Source organism: Triturus cristatus, chromosome 1_2 (genome assembly GCF_964204655.1).
Source record: "Triturus cristatus chromosome 1_2, aTriCri1.1, whole genome shotgun sequence".
In the NCBI taxonomy this organism is placed as follows: Eukaryota; Metazoa; Chordata; class Amphibia; order Caudata; family Salamandridae; genus Triturus; species Triturus cristatus.
In genome coordinates this window covers 913717091-913741830 of record NC_140580.1, presented here as the reverse complement: position 1 = coordinate 913741830, position 24740 = coordinate 913717091, and the positions used below count along the sequence as shown (strand labels likewise).

At 49.2% G+C, this 24740-nt stretch overlaps 1 protein-coding gene across 3 annotated transcripts in view; it reads right to left on the bottom strand.

Annotated features, from left to right (window-relative positions):
* NOC2L (NOC2 like nucleolar associated transcriptional repressor) overlaps nt 1-24740 on the bottom strand; it is a 487814-nt gene that overhangs the window by 292289 nt on the left and 170785 nt on the right. For all 3 annotated transcript variants that reach the window (XM_085609671.1, XM_085609674.1, XM_085609672.1), the window contains 4 exons: nt 19774-19864; nt 18948-19026; nt 17917-18027; nt 15729-15842 (listed from right to left, as the gene is read on the bottom strand). In XM_085609671.1, coding sequence (XP_085465797.1) covers nt 15729-15842; nt 17917-18027; nt 18948-19026; nt 19774-19864 — 395 coding nt within the window. The remainder of the gene's footprint in view (nt 1-15728; nt 15843-17916; nt 18028-18947; nt 19027-19773; nt 19865-24740) is intronic.

Sequence of the window (24740 nt, the reverse complement as noted above, 5' to 3'; positions counted from 1 at the left end):
TCAATGGGTTGGGGGACCGTATCAAACGGGGTGTAGTACTGCAGTATTTGCGTCGTCTGACTCCTGATGTGGTGTTTATCCAGGAGACGCATCTGATTGGTAATGTTTGTCATGCAATGAACAGGGGGGGGATACCGCCTCGTGGCCCATTCTGGTTTCACAACTGGTTCCAGGGGGGTGGGCATTCTCCTGCGATCCTCACTTCCGTTGGATATCACTAGGGTAGTCTCGGATGACAGAGGGCGCTATGTGTGTCTGACTGGGAGGTGGGAGGGGCAGCCCCTTTCCCTGGTCTCAGTTTACGTCCCCCCGGGCCTCCAGAACTCCACCTTCGCGGACTTGGGTCGAATGCTGCTTGAACTTCCGGATAGTCTTTTGCTTATGGGCGGGGACTTTAATTCGGTGGTTTCGGGTGACCTGGATCGTCACCCACCCAGGGCCCTCCCCGCTGCCCAGGCATGGCTTGGTGGACTGTTGGAGACCTTCGGCCTGGTAGATAGTTGGAGATTAATGCATCCGACCCAATGTCAGTACACCTTTCACTCTGGGGCGCATGGGAGTCTTTCTAGGTTAGACTATTTCCTTATGCCCGCGGCGCAGACTGGTCGGATTCGAGAGGTTAGGCACCTGGCGCGGGGTATCTCCGATCATTCCCCGCTGTGGCTGCTCTTTGACACCGAGTCGCGGTCTGCAGGGCGGATCGCTCCCATTAACCCGTGGTACCTGCGAGACCCTACGACTCGCGACAGCCTGGTTAAGGCTATGGACCAATACTTCCTTGAAAACGAGGGGTCGGTGTCGTCCGCAATGTCCCTGTGGGAAGCCTTTAAAACCGTAATCCGCGGACACGCCCTCTCCCAGATAGTGGTGGCTAAGAAGCTCAAGAGTGAGGCAGTGGTGAAGTTGGAGACTGACATCTCGGGGCTGGAGTCGGCCTTGGAGACGGGTGTCACTCCGGACGGGCTCCATGCCCTCAGCCTGAAACAGTTTGAATACAGGTCTCTTGTCACTGACGCGGCCAAAACGATGTATAGGGAGCAGCAGGGTCGATTGTATGATGCCGGGGACAAGGCGGGAAAGTTGATTGCGTGGCTGGATAAGAAGGAGAGAGTGAATCGTGTGGTCCCGGAGCTGCGTGTCTCGGATGGAGTGTGTGTGACTGAGCCTGGTGAGATTGTGGAATGTTTCGCTGACCACCTTCGGGCCGTGTACTCCCCGGTGACTGATAGGGATGAAGAAGACTCTTGCCTTCTGCTGAGGGATATTGCTTTGCCCTGCCTGTCCGTCGAAGACCGTGAGCAGCTGGACGCCCCCTTGTCTGTAGATGAAATAGCAACTGCGATTCGGTCCCTTCGTTCGGGCAAGGCGATGGGTCCCAACGGTCTGCCTATTGAGTTATATAAGTTGCGCCCGAATAAACTCGCGCCCTTCCTCCGTCGTATGTTTCAGGAGTCCCTTGAGGCAGGTTCCCTTCCTGACGACCAGCGTCTGGCTACGATAGTCGTGATCCCCAAGGACGGTAAGCCACGAGACCGCTGTGCCTCCTACAGGCCTATTTCACTGCTAAACGCAGAGCCTAAAATCCTGGCTAAAGTCCTTGCCAATCGTTTGTTGAGCGTCATCTGCGATCTGATTCATCCTGATCAATGCGGCTTCATCCCTCATCGTAACACCGCTCTTAACTTGCGGCGTCTTCACGGCGCCCTCGCCAGGGCGGAGTACCTCTCCGAACCAGCCGTGCTGGTTTCTTTAGACGCCACGATGGCCTTTGACACCATCGAGTGGCCATTCCTCTGGGCTGTCTTGACCAAATTCGGCTTTGGGGAAGGATTTCTTGGCTGGGTGAAGCTTCTTTACACGGGACCCATGGCTCAGGTGGTGGTTAATGGGCGGGTCTCTCGGCCCTTCGCTCTCGGTAGGGGTACGAGGCAGGGGTGCCCGTTGTCCCCTCTGCTCTTTGCTCTTGCCCTGGAGCCGCTCGCTGCTTGGCTCCGCTGGGAGCCCTCGATCAGAGGGATCCGGTGGGCCCCGGGCTTCGAGGATCGGGTCTCGTTGTATGCGGACGACATTCTCCTGTATCTCACCTCGCCGCGGCAGTCGCTTAATGTTCTCTTTGATGTTCTGACTTCCTTTGGGAGAAATTCGGGTCTAACGATCAACTGGTCTAAATCCTGTGTCTATCCTATCTCCGGTGACCCTCCTCTCTTGCCGCCTCGGCTTCCGATCCAATTATCTCTGTCCGGCTTTAAATACCTGGGGATATACGTCTCGTTGGACCCGGTGGCTCGCTATGAGCAGAATCTCCTGCTTCCACTTCGGCGTTTGAGGGAGGACACGGCTCGGTGGTGTAAGCTGCCCTTGTCCCCGCTGGGTCGGGCAGCACTGTTTAAAATGATGTCCCTTCCCAGATTCCTCTATGCACTTCAGAACTCCTTCGATGTCATTCCTGTGTCCTACTTTCGGGAGGTGGAGAGCCTGCAGAGGAGACTGGTGTGGGACGGACGGGCGCGTATCGCTCTGGCAAAGCTCACTCTCCCCTGGTACGACGGGGGCATCGCGCTTCCCGACATTCGCAGGTATTATTGGGCCTCACAGCTATCGGCCATTAACCATGCCACGTATGCGCCTGGCTTGAATCCGGCGTATGAGATGGATAAATTCCTGCTTCCCGGCGGAAACTATAACAGGGCACTTTACTCCAGCTCGGCTGGACGGACCCTTACGGGCCCTACTAAGATTGCGGTACGGATCTGGAAGGCGGCCAATGTAGCCATGGGCTGGAGTGAGCGATTAACATGTGCTACTCCTCTGTTTGCCTCCGACCGACTGGGAAGCCTCTGGACAACGAAGGGGTTTGAACGTTGGGACACGATTGGTATTAGTAGAGTGGGAGACTTATGGATTAAGGGTGCGGTTAAAACATTCGCGGCGCTCCAGAGCGAATACGAACTTACGGAAAGGGAGTTCTTCCGCTACGCCCAGGTTCGGCACGCCCTGCTCTCTGTTTTTGGGGAGGGGACCAAGATCCCGGCTTCTTCGCCCCTCGAGGACCGCATACTCGATGGTCATGTCCCCGACAGTACTATCTCTTTAATTTATAAAAAACTTATCAATAATCGGGCTGACCTCTTGGTGCGCCTTCGGGAGGCGTGGACGGGGGATGGGGTGGAACTGGACGACGAGGACTGGCAGTCCGCACTGTCGTCCCCCAAGGAAGTGGCCATTCCAGCCCGTCTCCGCCTGGTCCAGCTTAAGATTCTCCACCGGGTGTATGTGACGGGTCCCCGTTTGGTCTCGATGGGATTTTCTGAAGACGGGCTCTGTAAGCGGGGATGTGGGCTCAGTGCCACCTTTCTCCATATCCTTTGGGAGTGCCGCGAGGTGGCGGAATACTGGCGCCGGGTTCATGTGGTCATGGGACAAGTCACCGGGGTTGCGCTGCTGCCGGAGGTGCGTCGCTGTGTCCTGAATGTGTGGGAGCCCAATGATTATAACGCGGCTCAGACTCGGTGGGCGGCCCTGGGGAACATGATTGCCAAGAGGGATATAGCGCAGCTTTGGGGTTCCCAGCGGCCTCCCTGGTGCATGTTCAGGGAGAAGACTGTGTATGTGGCTCGTGGTAAACCGGGGGCATGGGGTAGAATCTGGGGGCAATGGAACGCGTATCGTGGGGGTGTCTGTACTCCCCCCCTAGTGGACACCGATATTGCTTTGTCCCCCTGACCCTTGATGGTTCCTTGCGACTTTCGGAATAACCGAATATAGACGTTCCTCTCCCGTGACCCCCCCCCGACCTATCAGTACTCCTTCCTCTTGATAGCTATTTGAAGGTCTGAAGTAGAGTCCCCCGGATGTAGCCTGACCCACACTTTTTGCCCTTATGCCTCGCCTTTTGTTTTTAGTTGTTATTTATGTTAAACCTATGTATCCTGCTTCCCTAGGACTATCCGGAGCCATGTACGGGGCTGGGCCCCGGGAGTCGACTACTGCCTTAACAACTGTATGATCCTTTCTGAATCTAGCGGCCGGCCCTGGTGGTTGTAGGCCCATGCTTGTAATTGATTTATTTTTCAATAAAATTTTCAACAAAAAAAAAAAAAAAAAAAAAAAGTACAGCGCACTGAGGCAGCCTCTCACCGCTGGGTGTGCTCTGCAGGTCCGAATCTTAACCGCTCCTTTCATCCGTGCCAATTAATGCGTGTAGGGTTTGAATGGAGAATCACGGTTTAGGGGAAACTGGCAACTTGACTAAAATAGTAAATTTATGAAAAGCGGACTTTGGGACTTCGTGTGTTGGCAATATTTCACCAAACTATAACGCAAAGAGGTCTGGAGCGCCCCAAGCTACAGAAACATAGCGCTTTCACATAAAGACGTGGGCTTCCAGCAGGGGCTCCCTTGAGGCACCGCCGGATGAGCAATAATAGTATTTTAAGGTGGAACTTGAGATGGACAGGACGGGGTGAAGTTGGTTTCTTTGCTACAGGCGCACTCACCCAGCAGCATCCACAGTGTGCATTTGGGCTGGGCTTGACCAGTGTCCCCGCCGCTGTTGGGCTCCCTCGGAGGTGCTCCTGCCCCATCCGGCAGCGCTAGGAGCTGTGATTAATAGTAGCAAGAGCGCGCTGGCCTCTCAAGGAAGCGATGAAAACGTCCCGCCGCCCACTGAGTGATTAAAGGCAGAGGCCCCGGTGTCACTGCACCTGCCGCACCAATGAACGCTGCGCCCATTTAGGAGAGTGCTGATTCTGAGACCCGAATACAGAAGGTTTCGCAGCCGGCTTTCGGCGTGTTATGTGCCGGCAGTGATCTTTATTTTGAAACCAGCTGTCTGGGATCAAAGAGCTATTTATATTTATTTTAACAACGAAATATTAATCTTTACCCTGCTCAATCCGGATGCCGCGTAATTATTTCGATATTTTAAATACATTTGAAATGTCTTGGTAGCCAAAGGTCAGTTTTGTGTGGGTTCTTGTTGAAATTCGTGCCCGAAATATGAAATGGTCTCACTAATTGTTGTGATGCAGATGTAACCCACCGGAATGTGTGCACCGCGACACGACGGAGCAGCCGTGGAGATTATCGAGGTGAATAATAGCATTGACTTTGCCGTTTCTTTAAATGTTTAAAAAAAAAACAAACAAAAATAATGTCATGAGCAATGCCAATAGCTCTAACTTTATCAGTGCCGAGACCGTTGCATTGTAAATGCTCGTTTTGTTTCCTGACCAGACGGATTTTAAAACAATGGCAATATAACATAAAACAAATCTGCTTAAAATATTTAAAACCACGCTATGTGAGAGTGAATATTGGACAATGTTAAGGCAAGTTTTTTTTTTTTTAAATTCTTAGAAAATATAAATGTTAGTGATAGTGTTAATGAACTAAAGATGCCTGAGGTATGTTTAGGACTATACAGATTTGGTATTCCGTGCACACACATTTATTTGCACCAGCCATGTGTATCAGAGCAGAGCTTTGAGCGCAGGCACTCTCATTTAGAAATTAAGCTTTGGACAAAAACCTCTGCTTGTGCAGGTATGCAGAGGGCAGGTGGAGGCATTTAGCATGGACATCAGTCTTAAAGGGCAGATTTTATCTGCAGACATATTTGGCATTTTTATTAGGGCTAGGACCCTATTAAGTGGGAGTGTCCAGTGCGTGTCCATGCCTCTGAGAGCGCCTTACGCAGAAACCAGGGCAATATAGCGCACAAAAGCATTCTTCTTATGCAGTTGTGTACTACAGTCCTCGAAAGCTGGGATACACGAGTGAGGTAATAGCTTTCTGTGAGAATACGGTAGATTGTTTGCAAGTGAAAGGTCTTCAGTGCGCTGCCGCTCGCAGTGATAGGGAGTTTAACCAATGAGCGCTCACTAGAACCACAAGGCAATCATTTTTTACGCACCCCTGTGAAAGTCTGTCTTCGTGAAAGAACGTGTTTGCTTACCTGCGTGTGCTCTTGCGTCTGTCTCTCTCACGTGCAACATGAATCACACAAGTCTACGATGAGCCTTAATTGAATCCTTCATTTAGACAATCGATTATACTCCAGAAATGAATAGTACAGTAATTTCATTTACATTGGTGTCTGTGGGTGGAAAATAATTTTGACACTTAAATCTTTCCCATCATGAACTGCATCATGTCAACAATGTAACTGTTGTTGAGAAAGAAACGTGTCGATTGTGCCATCTGTGAGAAGTTGGCCTGATGTATGATGTCACTAGTTCTAGTGTACACCTTATATCAGTCCAAACAACCCTTATGGTGATTGGTTGTAAAGTCAACCTTATAGACCAGCTATCCTAGTGGTAGCATGGACAAGAGCAGTCTTAGGCTAAACTCTGAATGGCATGTGAAGCCAGCTGTGATACCATATATAATCCCTTGAATACCAAATGAAAGGACACCACAACAGATATATATATATAAAATAAAGTGTATTTATTCTAGTCAAACCCTCAGCACTCTTTATGAGATTAGAGGTAAGTACAACACAGTCTTATTCAAGCATACATTAAGTCACACAGGTAAGTAATACAGTTAGGCCCTAGGGGCCATGCAAACCATATACTAAGAAAGTGGTATAAGGACCACTGTCACGAAAATAGGATAGGCCTAGGCCTAGGCCATCGCTGGGGCTACACTACACTAGCAATAATTAGGAAGTGGGAGGCCCACGGGATTCAGGTGCAGAGTGGAAACACTCACGCGTAATGCGTATAATCGATAGAAATAGTACAGTTCTGAATTAAGCAGTTTAAGGACACTTCTGAAGCAGCTAGAGAGTCGAGACTCGGAAACTAGACCCTAGGATAGTCACTACCCTTGTGAGCACCGAAGTACCCAAGTTACCTAGCCCACGGGCTGCGGGTGCATAGGTGTGAACTTGCGTCGGGTTTCGTCGTGGACTTCTATGGATGCCTGAAGGAAAGTTGCTGACAGGCAGTCAGTGAAGAGTGTCCGGTGGATCCCAAGGCTGGGATCAAGAAGAGAGGATACCTGCAAGCAGAAGGGACAGAGTCAAGGTCACTAGCCAGTGACCACGTGGAACCAGGAAGGAACCAGGCAATGTCGTGAAGATTGCAGGTGAAGGTGAAGCTTGTCGCTGCAGCCACGGGTACCAGGAGACGTCGAGGACGACCAGGACCAGGAGGCGAGCTGTCCCACGAAGGCTCTTGCTGTCGGCGGCGTCGAAGTTGAACTAGGACTCACCAAGCCTTGGCAAGCGGAACCCACGAAGAACGGAGGACTTGCTTCTGGTGCAGACCATGAAGGTCTGGGGTGCTTCTCTTTTGCAGAGGAGCAGGAGCCAGTCTGGAGGAGCCAAACCAGCAGTGAAGATTTCAAGGTGTGTCGTCACAAAGGCCGCTAGCCAACGGGCAAGCAACCGGACAGACGCGGCAAGCAGGAAAATGCAGAAGGGCCCCACGCAGGACTCGTCGAGTGTGGGGGGCTGATCTTCGGTGCAGATGGTGCTTGGGGTTGGGGCTTCTCAATCCCCGGTGCACAACTTCGAGGGTGCCTCAGAAGCTGCGCTGGAAGATACTCGCCACTTTTCCCAGGTAGCCGGTCCCACGTCTCTCGTCGCCTCAACGGATCTCAGCTCAGCTGTGGATGTGGATCAGGGTCGGAGAAGTCTGGAAGTCAAGGCTCTGGTCGGGCTCTGCAGTCGGTCCCTCGTAGAACTTCAGCAAAGCAAAGGGTAGTCTCTTGATGGTGCCTGTTTGCACAGGGTAGCCACTCCTTGGCCACAAGGGAGATTCTTCAGTCTTCTTCTTTCGTCGAATGTCGAAGGTCCAGAGTTTCTGTTCAATTTGCAGGTTCAGGATAATCTACTCTCCTGGGGCCCAGCTACCACTCTTATACTAATCTGGGGGGCTGGGTTGCCTGCTAGGTCACGCCTTATGGGTGGGACCTGGGAGGGGGGGGTTACACCCCCTTCCCTTTGTCCAGTTTCGCGCCAGGACTGGGGCTGGAGTGCCCCAGCACCGGTTTGAACTGGACTATGCATGGGACACCTTGTGTGCCCCAGGCATGTCTCATTCCTTTCAGCCCTCCCTGCCCCAATACACTAAAGTCTGTCTGGGGAGGTGCTAGCACCTCCCCAAGCAGGAAACCTATTGTCCAAGCCTCCCTTGCCGGGATCACTCCCAGCAGCAGGAGGTCAGACTTGTGTCTGTGGCAGCAGCATCCATTTTGTGACGCTGAGGCTTTGGTTAGAGTTAAACAGCAAAGTACGATTTTAACATGTCTCTCCCTCTAGAAGGGGGAATAATATCCTCATCACCAGAAATGGTATGGGGGTATTATTCCAAAGTGTTAGACACCTTACACGACATGTTTTGATAAAGCCAAACCATAGTTACCATAACCGTTTAAGGTTATAAGGCACTTTAAGAGTATATGGTAGGCTATATCATAGAACAGCTATAAGGACATGGTTCCGAAAGCTGCAGACAGGCTCAGCTCATGATAGAGCACCATCTCACATGTTACCAAGCACTCTGCCTCCAGGATTGTTAAGGCCTGCCATAGGAGTGGCTGATAGGTACACGTGTCTATATTAAGGGTAGATATAGGTATACTATATCTAAGCAAGGGGTGATTACACGACCTTGCCCCAGCTGAGTGATCAGCCAGTTGTGTCTGATTGGAAGGCCAGACCAGGGGTGGCATAATACATGCTGCAGCCCCTGGGAGGCCTAGGGTACACCTATGCCCTGGGTACCTAAGGTACACTGTACAGGGTCCAATAAGGTGATCCTTACCAATTGTGTATGTACCTAGGGTACATGGAGTCCATTTTAAAGAGAGAGCAGACAGCCTGAGACCCTGAATGGCAGGATCTCAGGCCAACTAAGTCGAAAAACCAGCTAGACACTAGGCAAAAAGTTGGGGGTAACCATAGTCAGATATCCACCTTCCCACACCCCCCCCCCCCCAAACGAAAGGAGATAAGGCTGTCCTTGACAAGGTAAGCCTCTATTGCCTAAGTGGCCATATAAGGAAGAACCAGCACTGGCGTGGTTACCCCCCGTCTCATGGTCCACTAAGCAATCCCTCACCCTAAAGGTATCATAGGGTCTCCACCATAGGTAATCTCTACCTTTGGTGTGTCTTTGCAAAGTAAAAGGCTGGTGTTGAGATGGAGTACTGAAGTGAGTATCCTCAAAGTGAGGCCTCAGCTTCCTCCAATCATCCTCCACCATGGATGCCTTTCTTTCTTTCACTGAGTTGCACTGTGCTCTCAGGGTCAGCCTCTGGCTACCTAAAGCTGGAGGCTGGGTCCCTTTTGTGGGCTTACTGGAGGGACAGGTCAGGTTTGGGGCCCTAAGGTCCCATGTTTGCCTGTGCCCAGCAGAATCCCTCTGGGGGAGGTCCCTAACTACCTGTAAAGGAGATCCCTCAGGAATGTTTTTAACCATCACCTGGCTAGGGCTACTAGCCAGGCAATCCTCATTCTTTTGATGGGGGGGTTCTTGTGGACAGGGGCCCTCTTGGGGTCCCCTGGCCTCCCTGACCTCTGCAGCCCTGGGCTGACTGAGGCAGGGTAGAGAGAGGCAGGCTACCTGCACCAGACTGGGTCCCACCTTGGAAGGGGCCACTGACATCAGAGGCTCTGCCAGGCCAGGCCTGGCTACCTCTGGGGCAGTTCCTTCACAAGGGGTGAGGTCAGATCCCTGAGGAGGCTGACCTTTTTCTAATGTCTGGGGAGAGGGAGACTTTTCTTCCTCCCCACTACTCTCTGTTTGTGTGGAGTGATCCATAGTTTCAGGCTTCACTACACCTATGTCAGTCTGAGTATGGGCTGAGACCATTACAGCCTTGCCAACCTTTTCAGGGAGGCACTCAGTTTGGGTTTGAGCTGTGACTGTCACAGCTCTGCCAATCTCTACAGGGAAGTCTGTCTTTGCCTGGGCTGTGGCTACCACTGCCCTTCCAACCTTTTCAGGGAGGAAATCTACTTGGACAGGGGTTGTGACTGGCACAACCCCACTACCCTTTTGTGAAAGGCCTACCATTTTAGAATGGGTGTCTTGTTCAACTCCAGCCCAAGCTGAGAGTTCTAAGTCATTCCCCAGTAAGCAGTCCACAGGCAAGGTTGGAGACACTGCCACCCTTTTAGGGCCAGTGACACCTCCCCAGCTGAGACATACCTCTGCCATGGGATGACTGTTCTGTTTGCCATCAATGTTAGTTACCTGGTATGAGAAACCAGGCAAAAGCTGCTCAGAGGGAACTAGCCTATGAGCCACCATAGTGATGCTAGCTCCAGTGTCTCTGTAGGCCTCAGCTTTTCTACCATTGATGTAGGGCTCCTGTCTGTACCTACCCAAAGTGTTGGGACAGGCAGTGAAGTTGGCAAACCCCATGCCACCATCACAGACAAGAGTAGCTGCTGTAGGGGAATTGGCTAAGCCAGGGTCCCCCTGTGTTCCCCAAGAAAACCCAACCAAATTTTTGGGGGCACTCCCACCACCTGGGGGATTACTGCTGACAGTAATAGGTGGTGTGACAGGAGTAGTTGGAGGAACAGTTTTGGTTTTAGCCTTTGGGCAACTGCTGTCAGTTTTCCAATGCCCAGGAGTTTTACACTCATGGCAGTAAGGCTTTTTAACTGTGGTAGAGGAGGGGGCTTGGGACCCACCACCCTGTGTGGAGTTTTGGGGCCCGGAGGAAGATTTCTCTTTTGCTTTATCCCCACCCTTCTCTTGAGGCTTGGTGGTAATCTTTCTTTTGGTCACCACCCTGATTTTTAGGCCTAATCCTGGTCCTGACCCATTTATCTGCCCTCTTTCCCAATTCTTGGGGAGAGGTCAAATCTGAGTCTACCAGGTGTTGATGGAGAAGCTGGTTCTGACAATTACTAAGGATCTGCTCCCTCATAATCAAGTTGTACAATCCTGTATAGTCCTGCACCTTGCTGCCAGTTGACCAACCTTCCAAAGCCTTAGTGGCACAATCCACAAAATCAGACCAGTCCTGTGTCTGTGTCTTCTGGGTGTCTCTGAACAACAACCTATATTGCTCAGTGGTTAAGCCAAACCCATCTATCAGAGCACTCTTCAGGACTTTGTAATTGTTAGCATCCTCATCACTGACTGTGAGGAGCTTGTCTCTACCTTTGTCAGAAAAGAAGAGCCACAAGATAGCTGCCCACTGACTCTGGGGTACCTGCTGTACTTAGCAGGCCCTCTCCAAAGCAGTCATCCACTTGTGGATGTCATCCCCATTATGATATGGGGGGACTATCTTGCTTAGGTTTCTATGGTCATAAGACCTATCCCTATCTCTAGGAATGTTGCTGCCACCAGTGGGTTCTGACCCACTTAACTTTTGCTCTCTAGCCAGAGCAAGCTTCTCCTTGGCAAGGGCAAGTTCTTCCCTCTGAATCCTCAGATTAGCTTCCCTCATTCTGGCTTCATGCTCCTTTCTCTCAGGGGAAGTCATTCCCCTGTGAGAAGAGGCATTAGAGATGCTAGAGACATGGGAGTGGATGGATTCCCTTGAAGGGGATCGGTCTCTCCTGCTTCTCTGGTTAAGCCCACTTGGGGGTCTGTATGGGGGGACCCCATGCAAACTCCCATGTAAGCTTAGGTTAGCCTGGCTAAGTCTTCCTACTTGGCCCTGGCTGTCTACCTCCTCATCTGAAGTCCCATCTGACTCATCTGTGGTGGGTAGACCCTCCTTTGTACCTAGGGTACTGGCCTGTGAGGCCCTAAAAGTATCATACTCCTCTAGGAGTTGTACTAGCTGAAGGAGGGTAGGGTTTGCACCCTGTTTTAACTTTCTGGAGGTACACAATTGTCTCATCTCCTGAAAAGTTAGGGTATCATATCGAGAGGGGGTCTTCTTCAGACCTGCCCCTCCTGAGAGAGCATCTACTTGATCTCCTCCCAGAGACATGATCTAGTGAGGGTGTGGTGTGTGCACCTACCTACACTAGTTGTTTCTACTAACCCTCTCTGGTAGTTGTAGTTAGGGTGTGTTACTCCCTTCAACCTACAACCACTAAGTCCAGTAGGACTTAAGTATTATAATCTATGTTATATGTACCTAGACAATATCTGTGTGATCTTTCAATTTAGTATCTCAAGATTACAATGGTATTACAACAGCAAGCTCAGATCCCAACCGCTGCTCATCAATGTGAGAAGTTGGCCTGATGTATGATGTCACTAGTTCTAGTGTACACCTTATATCCGTCCAAACAACCCTTATGGTGATTGGTTGTAAAGTCAACCTTATAGACCAGCTATCCTAGTGGTAGCATGGACAAGAGCAGTCTTAGGCTAAACTCTGAATGGCATGTGAAGCCAGCTGTGATACCATATATAATCCCTTGAATACCAAATGAAAGGACACCACAACAGATATATATATAAAATAAAGTGTATTTATTCTAGTCAAACCCTCAGCACTCTTTATGAGATTAGAGGTAAGTACAACACAGTCTTATTTAAGCATACATTAAGTCACACAGGTAAGTAATACAGTTAGGCCCTAGGGGCCACGCAAACCATATACTAAGAAAGTGGTATAAGGACCACTGTCACGAAAATAGGATAGGCCTAGGCCAAGGGAATCGCTGGGGCTACACTACACTAGCAATAGTTAGGAAGTGGGAGGCCCACGGGATTCAGGTGCAGAGTAGAAACACTCACGCGTAATGCGTATAATCGATAGAAATAGTACAGTTCTGAATTAAGCAGTTTAAGGACACTTCTGAAGCAGCTAGAGAGTCGAGACTCGGAAACTAGACCCTAGGATAGTCACTACCCTTGTGAGCACCGAAGTACCCAAGTTACCTAGCCCACGGGCTGCGGGTGCATAGGTGTGAACTTGCGTCGGGTTTCGTCGTGGACTTCTATGGATGCCTGAAGGAAAGTTGCTGACAGGCAGTCAGTGAAGAGTATCCGGTGGATCCCAAGGCTGGGATCAAGAAGAGAGGATACCTGCAAGCAGAAGGGACAGAGTCAAGGTCACTAGCCAGTGACCACGTGGAACCAGGAAGGAACCAGGCAATGTCGTGAAGATTGCAGGTGAAGGTGAAGCTTGTCGCTGCAACCACGGGTACCAGGAGACGTCGAGGACGACCAGGACCAGGAGGCGAGCTGTCCCACGAAGGCTCTTGCTGTCGGCGGCGGCGAAGTTGAACTAGGACTCACCAAGCCTTGGCAAGCGGAACCCACTAAGAACGGAGGACTTGCTTCTGGTGCAGACCAGGAAGGTCTGGGGTGCTTCTCTTTTGCAGAGGAGCAGGAGCCAGTCTGGAGGAGCCAAACCAGCAGTGAAGATTTTAAGGTGTGTCGTCACAAAGGCCGCTAGCCAACGGGCAAGCAACCGGACAGACGCGGCAAGCAGGAAAATGCAAAAGGGCCCCACGCAGGACTCGTCGAGTGTGGGGGGCTGATCTTCGGTGCAGATGGTGCTTGGGGTTGGGGCTTCTCAATCCCCGGTGCACAACTTCGAGGGTGCCTCAGAAGCTGCGCTGGAAGATACTCGCCACTTTTCCCAGGTAACCGGTCCCACGTCTCTCGTCGCCTCCACGGATCTCAGCTCGGCTGTGGATGTGGATCAGGGTCGGAGAAGTCTGGAAGTCAAGGCTCTGGTCGGGCTCTGCAGTCGGTCCCTCGTAGAACTTCAGCAAAGCAAAGGGTAGTCTCTTGATGGTGCCTGTTTGCACAGGGTAGCCACTCCTTGGCCACAAGGGAGATTCTTCAGTCTTCTTCTTTCGTCGAATGTCGAAGGTCCAGAGTTTCTGTTCAAGTTGCGGGTTCAGGATAATCTACTCTCCTCGGGCCCAGCTACCACTCTTATACTAATCTGGGGGGCTGGGTTGCCTGCTAGGTCACGCCTTATGGGTGGGACCTGGGAGGGGGGTGGTTACACCCCCTTCCCTTTGTCCAGTTTCGAGCCAGGACTGGGGCTGGAGTGCCCCAGCACCGGTTTGAACTGGACTATGCATGGGACACCTTGTGTGCCCCAGGCATGTCTCATTCCTTTCAGCCCTCCCTGCCCCAATACACTAAAGTCTGTCTGGGGAGGTGCTAGCACCTCCCCAAGCAGGAAACCTATTGTCCAAGCCTCCCTTGCCGGGATCACTCCCAGCAGCAGGAGTTCAGACTTGTGTCTGTGGCAGCAGCATCCATTTTGTGACGCTGAGGCTTTGGTTAGAGTTAAACAGCAAAGTAGGATTTTAACATGTCTCTCCCTCTAGAAGGGGGGAATAATATCCTCATCACCAGAAATGGTATGGGGGTATTATTCCAAAGTGTTAGACACCTTACACGACATGTTTTGATAAAGCCAAACCATAGTTACCATAACCGTTTAAGGTTATAAGGCACTTTAAGAGTATATGGTAGGCTATATCATAGAACAGCTATAAGGACATGGTTCTGAAAGCTGCAGACAGGCTCATCTCATGCTAGAGCACCATCTCACATGTTACCAAGCACTCTGCCTCCAGGATTGTTAAGGCCTGCCATAGGAGTGGCTGATAGGTACACATGTGTCTATATTAAGGGTAGATATAGGTATACTATATCTAAGCAAGGGGTGATTACACAACCTTGCCCCAGCTGAGTGATCAGCCAGTTGTGTCTGATTGGAAGGCCAGACCAGGGGTGGCATAATACATGCTGCAGCCCCTGGGAGGCCTAGGGTACACCTATGCCCTGGGTACCTAGGGTACACTGTACAGGGTCCAATAAGGTGATCCTTACCAATTGTGTATGTACCTAGGGTACATGGAGTCCATTTTAAAGAGAGAGCAGACAGCCTGAGACCCTGAATGGCAGGATCTCAGGCCAACTAAGTCCAAAAACCAGCTAGACAGTAGGCAAAAAGTTGGGGGTAACCATAGTCAGATATCCACCTTCCTACACTATCTACTGGCTATAGCTCGTATACGCAACTTGCCGCGTTGGATAAATTGTTTTTAAGAAGCTCGTGTTTGCGATCTCTCAGCTCGAGGAAAAACGTTTCAGGAGAAAAAACAAGTCATACGAATGAAAGAAACCCGGATCGGACGGCGAAAGAAAAGTTTTCACTCACCAATTAAGCCTCCTACCAGAAACGCCGGCACTTGAAAAACAAGTATTGGAAATTAACAAATGCGTCCGGACGCCGTGACACCACCGCCTTTCTCCGAGGCGAAGCAGAAATGCCTCGGAGAAAGGCAGCGGCGTTTCCGGATTCGGGGGCGTGTTTTTCTTTTCTCTCCTCTTGCCATTGGCTGGAGGAGATAATGAGAAAAGTAGCAAAAAACACGCCCCCGAATCCGAAAAGGACGGGGCCTGTTCGGAGAGACAAACCTCTTCTCCAATGGCTGGCCAGCATTCAAGAGGCCAGCCAATGGAGAAGAGGTAAAAAAAACGGGCGGGTTAAAGCCCCACTCCAAAACATTAAATCTCGGAGCGAGACTGCGCAAGCGCAGCCTTCGAGCCGAGACCTAAAAAGGATGAGAAGTCATTTAAAATTAACCACAACAAGGGTATAAAGTACATCACAGCAGGAAAAGCCACCCCTTGAGGTTCATCTGGGCAACTTGTTTTATTTGTACACACTCGCCAAGCACCTTAGTCTGTGCATTCATTTATCCTGCAAGACAGGACTGGCGCTGCCAGCGGTGGGACAGAAAGCGGTGCCTCTCATGTGCCTACATCCAGTGCACACCACCTCAGCAGCCGGTGCCTAGCGACGGGTCTCACCTTTAGCACTGGGTTCAAGTACAGCTGCTGCTTCTGCCGGCAGATCTTGTTCAGGATCAGGAAGGCGAGCACCCGGATCGTTTCCTCCCCCGTGCTCCAGAGGGTGATTGATTGCTGGTCGGGGAAGACAAGAAAAAGCAGAAAACCGCTCAAATAGGCATCACAAACCAGACAAAAACAGACGCATGACAGGCGCCCTAATCTTATAACAAGACATTCAAGCGCACGGGGAACACAGCTGGATTATATAGGTTTCTTAAATAGGGGTTGATATCTCTTCGACGTAGGGAGTGGGGGGAATAAAGGAGAACGAAGGAAGATGACATCGTAAAGCACAGTTTGTGGTCCACAAGGTGAATTATTTCGACACCGCCTCTGAATCCTGCAGTCTTCTGCCCACAGAGACCTAGCAGGATTGCACATTACAACCATTTCCATAGCCGAAGTCCTCACAGATACGTCCCGCACTTAACCTCCCCCACCGGGTCCAACCAGTGTCCATCTCCCTTCAAGCCTCTTCTGCACCTCCAGAGAAGCTCTCAAGTCTCGCTCGTAGCCCGTCTACCAAACACCCACACACCCGGCTAATCTTCAGCTCCCACCCACTTGACCAATATCGCTAACACCTTAGCAAGCCTTCCATCACGACACACCCCGTCCTTCAAAAACCCACCTGATGCTTCTACAAGTCCAAAGAGCCCTTTCACATCTCAAGTCCCGAAAACGTTTCTACGACCCCACCAGCCCTCACACCGTCCTCCTCCACTAAGGCGGAGGAGAGTCGCCCCACTGCTGGTTGAGCAGTGGAAAATAAAAATAAAGTGATAATAACAAGGAATTATTATTATTCTTTTATTTTCCTTTGCGACTCCAAGCGGGGCGAGGCTGACTCCCCGCAGAGGGAGCAGGAGTGGTTTGAACTGCCTCCCTACATGTGCATGACGACTTGACCGGCCCTCTAGGGCCGGCCAAACAATCCTGCTAAGTTGGCATGTTCTCCATTGGGCTGTGTTGTACAGCCCAGTGGAAAACATGCCCAGCCTCCCCAGGTACTGCCTGAGTGGCAATCATGATTGGCTGGCAGAGTCGGAAGCCTGGGTGTTTCCGGTGCAGGCTACAGATGGGAAGACGACAACACGACGGAGGAGGCCTGCGATGGATGCGGCGGCAAAGCAGGTACGTTTTTTCCCCCATCCCGACACCACGCCCATTCAGAGGCAACCACCACTGGCGACCCCACCAGTCCTCCAAACCGCTGCCGCACAACACCCTCCAGTCCTCCAAACCGCACACCATCCTCTAGTACTCTAAACTGCACAGCACATAGTCCATTAAACTGCACAACTCCGACCACTCCTCCATACTGCACACAACCCATCAGTCCTTCACACCGCACACCACCTCCAGTCCAGCACACCACCTCCAGTCCAGCACACCGCACACCACCTCCAGTCCAGAACACCACCTCCAGTCCAGCACACCACACACCACCTCCAGTCCAGCACACCGCACACCACCTCCAGTCCATCACACCGTACACCACCTCAAGTCCATCACACCGTACACCACCTCAAGTCCATCACACCGCACACCACCTCCAATCCATCACACCGCACACCACCTCCAATCCATCACACCACACACCACCTCCAATCCATCACACCGCACACCACCTCCAATCCATCACACCGCACACCACCTCCAATCCATCACACCGCACACCACCTCAAGTCCATCACACCTCACTTCAGTCCACCAAACTGCACACCCCACCACTGTTCAAACCCGCAAACCACCAACCAATCCTCCAAACCACACACTCCACAACTGCTCCAAACCGTACACCACCAACCAGTCCTTCGACCTCCACACCACCCAACAGTCCTCAAAATCACACACCACCATCTAGTCCACCAAACCACATGCTGCTTCTCGTTAGGTTGGCCTATTTTGGAAAAGTCCCCTGGCTCACCCAGGTATGTCAATGGACGCCTCTCCAGTCTTGGGTAATCTCCACGCACCTTTAGCGGCACGCAGAGGGGTCAGCAGTCAGTGCCTGGACCTTCTGAACCCGAAGCTTGGCTGGCAGGTGCAGTTCAGTGTCTTTTCTGATCTTCCCTTCATGTAGATTTGCAATGGGGAGGAAGACATGTAGGGCTTGGCTAGGTGGGCTCACTGTGACCCTTACCTTCAGGAGCATCCGGGTCTGCTTTGGGAAGCACAGGTAATAAGGGACGGTCGCATTCACATGCTGGAGGACAGCTGCTCCAACCGATGCTTCTGTGATGCAGGACAGGAGCTGGAAACAATGGAGACGGCATCAGCGACCCTCATATGTACACGGAACATGTCCAGAGTCCGCTTCACGAAAAAGCCACAACTCTGGAAACTCAAAATACAGATGATACCCCAGTTTGACTGGCATCGGCGCTTTCATGTGTGCAATTTACAGTTTGAATTAATAACAGGCCCTAGCGCAGATTGGTTTGATCAGTGCACAGTGTTATTTTGGATGATGAACACACGGGCAAACTAAAAATGAGAGCAGCTGTGCTCTTATATGAAATAAAAGTTCTTAAATGTTCAACATCGGCCCAATTTAATGTCACTCACTGAAGACTGATGGTTTGTGCACATCACCACCACCACCACCTGCAGCACAAGTGAAAGATCATCATGAAATGCACAAGAGCCTGTGCAGTTATTCTGTGTAGGCTTGTGTGTTTCACTGGCGCCACACTGCACTGCCGTGTATGATGGAAGGGTTGGCGGGAGGTTGAGGGGGTCTGTAAGCAGTGCTCTGTACAATTAGCAGGTTCATGGAAGTCTGTGTGAAGTGCTGGCAATCACAGCTGGGGCTGAAGCAGTGGCCTAGCAGTGTTGTGAATTACAACTAGCAGTGAGGTGTTTCAGATCTGCGACTGCTGCAGTCAGCACACACTGATGTGCATCACATGTAGTACAGAGTATTCCACACCTCTAGCTGAAGTAGCTGGCTTGTAGAGTGGTGTAAAACAGATATGGAAGTGCACATGCATGGCTATGCACCAGGTGTTGGCAGTGCTGTTTTCAGCTGTGGCTGCAGCAGTGGCACACGTCACTGCTGGAAAAGACACTTAGCAGCTGTGGCTGCAGGAGTCATCTACAGGTTGTCTCCACTTTTGGTACACTGGGCAGGAGTACCCCGAGTGTAGTTTGCCCAATGCAGCAGTCTCTCACCTGAACCACAGAGCTCAGATACATCTTGACGTGCAGCCGCAACCGTCCCCATAGCGGGCTGCTAGATGGTGCCACCATCCTAAAAAGGAAGACATATCACATGAATCAAGGGAACAACCAGGTACAGAGAACACAAGTGCCCCTACAAATCACCACATCTTTTAATCGAGCCTGCCAATGCCATTGGCACTGAGATGGCAAACGACCTGAAGTTTCAGCATAGAGAGATCCCATAGAGAGGGCAAGTGCAGAGCGTGCGGGTACTGCCCACAGTAACAGTAGGGAGAAGAGAAAGCAATAGCAGCAGGAAGACGTTCAACAACAGTATACAACAGCAAGCAGAGAGCACTAAGGAGCACCATGCATGTACAGCAGAAGGAACATTTGTAACCAAAGGCCAACCATTCACCATTTCTCTCACAGAAATTGGGTTGCAGTTACATTTACATCCTCAGTTCTCAGTCAGTACATGCAGGCAGTTGCTGAACTGAAAATTAGCAGACACAACAGTGTCCAACAAAATAGAAATTTCAATTCAAAATCCAAGACTGAAAGCGAAGGCTTGTATCCTTATGCCAAGATCCCTCTCAGGTTCTCGAGGGATCCAGGTCAACTTTCCATGATGCATGATGAAGCAGTTCAGTTGATCAAAGCAACAGATGTCATTTCTGTGTGAATCTCAGGGTCAGAGACTTCCATCTTGGCCTTCCACCTTCTGAAGAGCACCAGTTTAGATCAGATCCATTAACTGATTAACCCTACCATGAAAGCGGTCAGACAACGGGGCGGGTTGGCCGCGCACCACAATTGGTTTAGAGCCACTTACTTGGTCTTCCCCTTGGCCGGTTTCAGCTGCAGCTTCTTCTCCAGCAGCACAAACAGGTCCCGTATGCAGAAGGACACCAGAGCGTTGAACACTAAAAGCAAATATTGCAGTCGTGACGTGGGACAGTTAAGTGCCTGTTTTCAACAGCATTTAGCAAATGCATTTTAAAGAGGAAAAACAGTACAGGCAGCAGGACTGCACCGCAGGTCTCATTATTTACAGCGGAGAATCTCAGCAGGCAGAGCGGTCTATGAGATTCAATCTCAGCAGGCAGAGCGGTCTATGAGACTCAATCTCAGCAGGCAGAGCGGTCTATGAGACTCGCCTTCATAGATATTAGAAAAGCACTGAACAGAACATAATAAATATGATTTAAGGAATGAGAAATAAAAGGGCAACAATAAAAATGCAATTGTTTGGAAGTCAAACCTACAATAAATGTTCCAAAAGGGCTGGATGATACTAAAAGTGCAATGGTTACCGAAGACTTCCTTGACTCTCCAGCAGAAGCTGTGGCTGGGAGTCGCGGCCATGCTCACTGGAGGGGCTTCGAAGATTGATATGCATAATTCAACCACAAATGACACCGAAGTGAACAGATAGGGCTGTGCCATCAGTATTTTACATTTCAAAAGCGAATCTCCAATGACACATACCACTGTGCTATAAACTCGAGCTCTGAAGAAAATCGAACGGTTCTAGCCCTAATTTTTTACAAAGCTATGAAGCCAAGTACATTTGTCAAAGAGGGAGCCTATGGAAGTTATGGGGGTCAATGTTACTGAACAGCCCAGAGACAATAGATGGCCAAGCAGTCCCATGGTGGCAGATACAACATTCTTGCAATTGAGCTGAACTCTGGAAGCCTATGGAACACTGCGGGCACAAAACATGGGTCCTCGGTGATAGTTTAGGACGCTCACTATTGTGAGTCGCGCTTGCTTCTCTTTCCAACGGACCATAGTGGATAGCGAAACGGGCCAAGGAGATTCTTTTAAACTTTGATTCTGAATGGCAATGATCATGGTTGAAATGTTCTTGGTGACACAGCCTTCCCCTTACAGGTTAGAAGAGAAGAATGAATAATCGTCTATCACCACAGTTACCAGTCAGTCTAGTTTCTTGAGTTTAAAAACAATGTAGGAGAACACGCACTACGAAATGAGCAAGTTACAAAGGGTTGTGGCGTGCCTGGGAGGCATCACTCTCCGTTCATAGAGTGTATGCGATATATCAAACGTAGCGTTTCCTGGGTTAGGGAACGTTCCTCTGAGCACAGCTGGGCGCACTCACTGGAAGCGAAACTTACAGATTCTGTCAAGAAAGTTCAAACAAAATATGAATTCCAAATAACGTGGATGTGGCTGGAAGTTTTTAATGATGCAACGATATTGAATTAAACATATCGTAGTTCAACAATTAATCAGCTTAAGAGCATCTTGTACGTAGCATTTCACTTATCCCAATGCATTTCGGGCATTCTTTGCCCTTCATCAGGAGAAATCTAAGAAAAAGTAATAACATATATATAATGAGAAATCACAAAGTATTAGGTGTACCAGCCACCTACTCCCAGGTGCACGGAACAGATAAAATAACGTGTGCCTAGTCTTGCTGGTGTTAATGTAAAAAATAATCACTGCCGTCCAGAGAGTCCATAACATCAAATCGTGTGCATCGGTAAAATAAATATTGGTGCACGAAAAAATGGTCATAACCGAGTGTGCGAGCTAATTCGGTGAGCTACGAAGGGCATCATAAACGTACGTAAATAAATCAGGCATGTGAGATTTAAAAAGATCGAGTGATAAGCAACCAATGCACGAAACACAAAACAAGTGAGAAAGCCCAGGTGTGCAATATATCATCGTGAATGTGCACCTTGCAATAGGGAAAAGAGTTGATAAATGAAGTTTAAAACTCGAACGATGTTCAGTATGCGTGTGCCAAAACAGTGGACACGGCGGGTTCTTAACATGCCTGCATTACAGTGGTAATAGCTCTCGCCTACAAATAGTAGTGACATGCAATATAATGTTAAATGCGTGCCTAAGTACGCAGTGCCTAAAGCATTCACTTACCTAAACGTATTGATGTTGGCTCATGCCGGTGCCGACTGTGAATCAACTCAAGTTGCGTATGGAGCGCCATTTTAACCCCTTCGACGCGGCGCCGATTCCCGCTGAGCGCTGACCGTTTCTTGCGCGGGCGTGGTCATGACGGAACGGTTCCGTCATGAGCACAGCTCAACCGACGCTCATGACGGAACCGTTCCGTCATGAGCGCCGAAGGGGTTAAAATAAGGTGGAAAGGTAGAGAACGCGAAACAAACCGACTTCAACTGTTCTAAAGATCCTAAGGTGATAACGGGCGCCATCTTTGAATTGAGTGAAAAAGTGTTAAAAAACTTTAAGAAAGGAAATATGTGAGCTCTGCATGTAAATCAATGTGGACAACGGGTGTCAATGGGAATACAGTCAAAGCTTGATGGATGAGTGCAAAACATAGTCAAACGAACATAATTCAAAGAGTGTGCAGGAAATGACAATGTGACCTTCGATTGAATGCGAAAATATCAATAAACAATTATGTTTCATGCACATTGATGTAGAATAATGAGCTAGTCTGAAAATACAGATAGAATAAACATAGACCCATGGAGTCAGTGAGGGAAGAGAGACAGGAGAAAAATGGGAAACACAAATATGTAGGAGGTCATAATTTGCAGTTCATAGAAGAACAGTCCATAGATGTGTCTGGAGTGACTCAGGACGGAATAGAAATCAAACAAATAAAGGTCTGCATAGGGTCACAGATAACATGCGAATTCCATTCAGTCATTAAGACCCTCTGGTTTCAGAGTCAAGAAACGTTATCCAGTAATTTTCTCTTTGTAGAAGATAATTGTTATTGTTTCTGCCTTCCATTTTCTCCACAACTTCCAAAATCGTGAATTTCAACTGAGATGTTTTGATGGTTTTCAATGAAATGGGCGGCTACCACGGATTTGACGTTTTTGGTGCAAATACTGCTTTTATGTTCATGGATGCAAGTTTTTATTTTCCTTTCAGTCTTGCCCACATATACAAGGCCACATGGGCATTTTAACAAATGGATGACATTGGTCGTGTCACAATTAGCAGTCATGTGTAGGCGGATAGAGGTGCCTTTCATTGGATGCGTGATTACCGTACCCTTGATCAGGTTATTGCAGTTACTACAATTATAACAGGGTGAAGATCCTTTGTAAGAGGAGGTTTTTAAATCCCTTGATGGTTGCGTGATCAATTCTTAGATGTTCTTACCTCTGGTGTAATTTTAAACCTCACATGCCCGATTTATGTACGTTTATGATGCCCTTCGTAGCTCACCAGATTAACTCTCACACTCTGTTATGACCATTTTGTCGCGAACCTATACTTATTTTACAGTTGCACACGATTTGATGTTATGGGCTCTCTGGACGGTAGTGACTATTTTTTACATTAACACCAGCAAGACTAGGTACACGTTATTTTATCTGTTCCGGGCACCTGGGAATAGGTGGCTGGTACACCTAATACATTGTGGTTTCTAATTATATCTATGTTAATGCTTTTGCTTAGATTTCCCCTGATGAAATGCAAAGAATGTCCGAAATGCATTGGGATAAGTAAAATGCTATGTACAAGATGCTCTTAAGCTGATTCATTGCTGAACTACGATATGTTTAATTCAATATCACTGCATCATTAAAAACTTCCAGCCACATCCACGTTATTTGGAATTCATATTTTGTTCGAACTTTCTTGACAATCTATAAATATCGCTTCCACTGAATTAAATTGAAGAGAGGTGCTCTGGAACCAAAGCAAAAATTAAGGGTTGTACTGCTACCGTTAGTAAATAAGTGATGCTGGGGAACACTTGGTGTACCTGGGAGCCTTTTCAATTGTTCTGAGAGAGTATGAAAAAAGGTCTTAGGATGGCTTGGAAACGCTTGGCCACACTGTTCCATCTATTTTACGGCTAAAGTAATCTTTTCTCCCCAGTGGACTGCACAATCTTCAAGTCAACTGAAGGAGCTCCATCACTCTTCCGCAGAATTCAACAACAGAGAATAGGTTTCTACAGGTAAGGGGTGCACATTTATACCACCACCCATAATCTAAGGTTGCTACTGGCACCAGCATCCCTGCTGGTCAGTAACCTTACATCCCCTATCATGTATCAGCCACATCTTCCCTCCATAACTGGGGACATCACTCTCCCCATTGTATTTTGTGTTATATTTGTTATGGGTGTGGGACCACAAAACTTCAAGCAGGCTGAATAATGTCTACAGAAACAGTGTGTGAATCTACACAAAATGGTAGTTTATCTGCACAATGACTTTGTCCACTGAGGAAGTGAACAACTACATATTTTTTATTCCATGGGTCCCAGCGGGTAAACTATAGCTAGCTGTTGGGCTGCAGAATTATCAGTTTCCCTTCTAAATTGGATTTCCTCCACAGTACCTGAAACTCACGGCTCCCCATTTCCTCCTGTTGTGCTGGGTATAGCATAACAAGCAGGGAAGACTGGGTGGGGATGCCTGAGCTTAATGGACAAAACCATGTGACCCATCAGAAGACCCAACTACCTCTGGCATCCAACCTAGAAATCCCAGAAAACAGATGGAAAGGCTAGGAATAAAAATCCACCCCGACTCGAGATTGGAGAATTTGGACATTTAAAAAACCTGTCCGTTAGGTTGGCTATGACTTCTCACCAGTTTTTGATTAATATTGGCCCCTTTGGAAATTGATTTTTCCTTCATAAGGACTTTTGTGAAGGAGATTCTGCCTCCACCAACACAGAAACTCTTTACTAAAAGATATGAAATTGTTTAAGTGAAGATGTGAACAAGACGACAAAAGTCAGACAGCCAGGCTGAGCTGATGGCAACAATGCCCAAACAGAAAAAAAAATGACTAAAACTCTTC